We start from the raw sequence: 4,759 nt of genomic DNA on the forward strand, positions 1-4,759 counted from the left end.
TCAATTTTCACTTTTTTATTGAAACAGTATGAACATTCAAAAAGGAAAAAACACTGCAATTAAATAAAATGACAGACAGCAGACTGCAAAGTGAGGACCGGGCATATAGGCTAAGCATAAAAAAGGCAAATCGTTGCAAATAGTTGCAGTGTCTCAAACCCTTTTACATTGAACATTGTTTGTCAGTCAGTGCACATATTAAAGCAAGCACAGCATATCACACACCCCTTAATTACACAGCAAAAGGAGCCACTTCTAGTCCAGTGAACCTGAGGTTAACACACAAGTCTGGTAGCCAGACCACATGATGTAAAAGGCTGATGAGACCCAGTGTCTCTAAGGTTCCTAAATGTTTTCCAGATTGAACAAAATTTCCAAGAATTACTCTGGTTTAAAACTTTGAGCAGCATTCACACTGGCCTTATACTGTAAAGCAAAGTAAATATGATGTGATTACTGCTAAAAGGGAGTCTGTTAAGAGCAGCCACGTCAATTCAAATTCACATTGATGAACTGAAAGAGTTGGACATAGAAAATGATGAGAGCTGCTAGCCCTTCTGTTAATGTTCTGTCAAGGTTTTTATATGCCAGTATTAACTAGTTATACTAAAATATGAAAGATAGCATAAAAGACCAATTTGTCCTGACAGAATCTGCTTGGGACATCTTACAACAGGTTACAGTTCATTTATAATCTGTCTATAATCTGGTTATAAGTTGTCTTTTATGCGTCATACTACTGCAGGATGTTAATGTTGTCATGCTACAAGAAACTAAATGTGCATACAGATTCAAGGACTGCTAGTGTGTGTGCATGAATGCTTTAGATACATAGAATGAATTAAAAAAGAGAGAAGGTTAAGGCTGTTATGACTGTTATGACCATTTTTTTTGTGTCATTTACACCTTGTACTGTTTCGCATTTCCATACTTTACCTCATCCCTCGCCATTATTTTAAAAGAAATTTTAGTATTTTTTTTTGTATTTGTTGGTTGTTAATGTGTTTGTTAATTAAGTCCTCATAACAACCCAGATGTGTTAACCCTATATTTGGCACACTCCAATTCTTCCTTCTTTATTCCCTGTCTTAATCTTTGGCATTGTTGGGAGTTATGGGTAAATTGGGTGGGGCAGGTGGGGTATGGTGGATGGTTATGGGGGAAGGGCAGAGTGTCCAAATGGCTTTAAGGTTGGGGGTAGGCAGGATGCTGTCCTAATAGTTCTTGATTGTTAGAATTGTTGACTGCTCCAAGCTTGCTTATTTAATGACAGGAAATGACATCAGTTCAGTAGTTAAGAACTTCTTCTTCTTTTCATCCTGTCGTACTGCCTTCCTTTTCATGGGCTAAAAAGAGCAACAAAATGTGAAGAACATTAGTTTGAGTAAATGAGGCACACATACCATAAACAGAAACACACACACTCACATACACACAAATCATCTTTCATACTTCCCCTTACCTTGTCAGAATTAGACAAGAATTTAAAATGAATCAAAGGAAGAAAAAAAAAAAGATTGAATATGCATCTTAATAATCATTACTCATTTATGCATATTAATGTATTGTTATCAATATTACCACAAAATTATTGCCATTAAATCCACATTAAAGTTCAATTAGTGTTAATAACACAAATGTCTTGTACAAGTTATGTTGCTGCTCCATGTGCACAGGCTAATGGCTGCAGTTTGGTGCATAATTATGTTCTAAGCAAAGTACTTTAGGGAACACAATATGTCTGCTGTTCAAGTGTTTACAGTTATGAGGACCCAATTGTTAGGCCTTTGATGATAATGGCTAATGACTGAAGCTCCTAATTTAGCCTACAAGCACATAGCATGCAAATGTTTCCTTTTCTTAGTTTTTGGATGTTCACCCCATTTCCCCACAAACTACTCATTCAGTTCTCCCATATAAAATGACAGCTACCAGCATGGGTTGGCAAAAGTGAACACATGCTTCCTCCTCGACATACTGTGGCTTATAAAAATGTATAGTGACTGTGTACATGCTTCAACTGGCTAATGTCTGTATGTTAGGGCTAAAATTTAACTTGTACTCTGTTTTCTTTTGTGTACTAATTTGTTCTTTAGGTTAGTGTGCTCTGTAGCTTATTTGTACTAGCATGAGGCTATGTTTTGATGAAGCATTTCTAGAAGTTCTTCTGGATAAAGGATACATTCCATAAATGTAAATAGAATTATAAACCCCCACCACCCTGAGATCAGGGCTATTTATTCCTAAAATCCCCTGATAATTGATGAACAAATATAGCCACTGCACCACTTGTAAGTGGTATTTCATTCAAAAATGGTAGGACAGCGATTACATGCGTTTCCACAAAACCATGATGTAGCTGGTGCACTTACGAGTATTGTCCCATCCTCCTAACCACCACGATGATTACTGCAATGATGATGACCACAGAAACCAGAGCACCAAACACAATGCCCACCACTTGACCAGTGCTCATGCCTACAGAATGAAAGAAAAATATAGATTTGTAAAAAGAGTAACTAATGTTATTACACATGTGTATGAGAGATAATAAAGCCCAATAGTAACATAACAGCATGATGGCGTAACATAATAGCATCTGTCAGATGTTGTAAATGTAAGTCTGTGTATCTTACCATCTGAGTCCTCCACTTCCACCTCATCTCCCTGTTTTTCTGAATCTGATTTTACTGCTGGCTCATCAGCTGTGTCTATCAGCGTTGTTTCAGAAGCTTCAGATTTTGTAGTTGCCTCAGGTTCCATTTCAGGTGTGCTTTCTGTTTCTGCAGTCTCCTCTGCCATCGTGTTTTCTGCTGGACTTGTTGTAACTCCTGCTGAGGTTTCTGGCTTTCCTGCAGAGGTTTCAGTATGAGCTAATGCCGCTTCTGTGTGCTCCACTGTAGCTTCATTATGAAATGATGGTGTCACTGTTTCAGTTACAAGATCTTCATTATGACTTGATGATGCCTCTGTTCCCTTCTCAGGAACTTCACTATGAGGTGATGGTGCCTCTGTTTCACTTGCACCAACTTCAGTAGCAGCTGGTGCTTCTTCTGATGGTGATGCTTCGGGGACTTCCCCCTCACTTATTGTGTCTGTAGCCTTGATGAACACAGTACCCTCTGTCGTCGATTCCAGGTACACTTGTGAAGGTACCACAAGAGTACCTGTTTGAAAGGAAAGCCAACAAATGTAGAAATGTTATGACTTATAGAGCATTTTAAAAAAATGAATCAATGGATTCTCAATTGAATGTGTTAAAAATGGTGTATTTATGATTATATCTTTTACTTTCTCATGCTTTTTTCCTTCATTGTTTTGAGTGTGAGTTCATAGATGTTTTAGTATGCAAATGAAGACCAAGAATCATGAAAATATAAAAAGGTAGACACATATTATGTATGTTTTGAATTTGCAAATTAGATGAGCTTATTTGTTTGTTTGTTTGTTTGTTTTTATTTTTTCAAACTGCCATATCAGGCAATTTATTATCCAATATAGAAAGCTATTTATGGTCTTATGAACAGGTTTTTGGGTGACTTAACCCTTGTATGTTGTCGGTCTGTGGGACCCATATTCATAAACATCAATAGTTTTGAAAAACTAGCGAGTAGCACTTTATTTAAAAATGTGATGTAATAAAGGTAAAGGGCAAATATTAACCATATATGCTGTTTATATTGCTTGTAATTGGGATGAAGTAAACATCTGTAGAGTATTTTAACATAAAATTTTTGATTGTGTTGAATTAAAAACCCAAAAATGCAGTGGGTCCACGAACACTGGCTGAGTAACAAAAAACATCATACAAGGGTTTATACAGTGTTATACAGTGTTACATCTCTGCCTGTGTTCAGCTGTAGATCTTATTTTTGTGTGCCTGCTCTTGCTCTGGTAGTTGGAGTGGTAGACTGATGAGTCAATATTTTCGGACACAAACTGTCTCTGTTAAAATAACACAAAGCACATACACACAGGCACACACACACAGAATCTCCTATCCACACCTCCCAGGCAAAGTCCCTCCTAAACCCCTCCCTGACAAGCTCATATCCCACATGCGTCATCACTCATACCAAACATGTCACCTCACTTCCTTTAGATGGAGCTGGGAAGAAGCACAAGTTCCTTGGGAGGAAATAATTTGAGATTCATAATTAAAACCTCTCACCCTTTATACTGAACTGCACCACAAGTGTATTCCCAGTATCTTTTACTATCACAGTTCTTAGCATTAAAAACCCAGCTGGAGCCCATATGTGTGAGGGAACCACCCTTTACAATAACATCCCGAATAGTGATCACCAAAGAACATTGCTTTAAGCTAGAGGTATAGAATTTTATCCACAAAGTTGCAGTTGAACAAGAGCTACACTTTATGCTGCTAATGAATGTATAAAAAATTATATAGTTAGTGTATATGTTAAAATGGTTGTGGTGCTGCTTTGGGCTGATTTATACTTCTGTCTCTGCAAATGTGCAGGCTTTATAAATAGTTTACTAACATATCGGAATCAACACTTGAATAAGCTCACTGTGTGTGTGTGTGTGTGTGTGTGTGTGTGTGTGTGTGTGTGTGTGTGTGTGTGTGTGTGTGTGTGTGTGTGTGTGTGTGTGTGTGTGTGTGTGTGTGTGTGTGTGTGTGTGTGTGTGTGTGTGTGTGTGTGTGTGTTTTGTAGATAGTAGGATTGTTTGTGCTGCCCTGTCCCGAGGAAAAACCCAGAAGTGCAGAAAGATTTTTTGTAGTCGCCTTTCCAGC

The 4,759-nt window shown here is 37.8% G+C and overlaps 1 protein-coding gene across 1 annotated transcript in view; it reads right to left on the bottom strand.

Moving 5' to 3' along the window:
* The window catches only part of si:ch211-156j16.1 (uncharacterized protein LOC564557 homolog), a 9,752-nt gene continuing 4,993 nt past the window's right edge, over positions 1-4,759 (bottom strand). Inside the window, exons 3-5 of the mRNA XM_027166624.2 lie at positions 2,637-3,167; positions 2,373-2,478; positions 1-1,346 (exon numbers count right to left, since the gene is read on the bottom strand). Of these exons, the coding sequence (XP_027022425.2) occupies positions 1,340-1,346; positions 2,373-2,478; positions 2,637-3,167 (644 nt within the window). The 3' untranslated portion in view covers positions 1-1,339. The remainder of the gene's footprint in view (positions 1,347-2,372; positions 2,479-2,636; positions 3,168-4,759) is intronic.

The sequence above is a fragment of the Tachysurus fulvidraco genome, chromosome 14 (genome assembly GCF_022655615.1).
Source record: "Tachysurus fulvidraco isolate hzauxx_2018 chromosome 14, HZAU_PFXX_2.0, whole genome shotgun sequence".
NCBI lineage: Eukaryota > Metazoa > Chordata > Actinopteri > Siluriformes > Bagridae > Tachysurus > Tachysurus fulvidraco.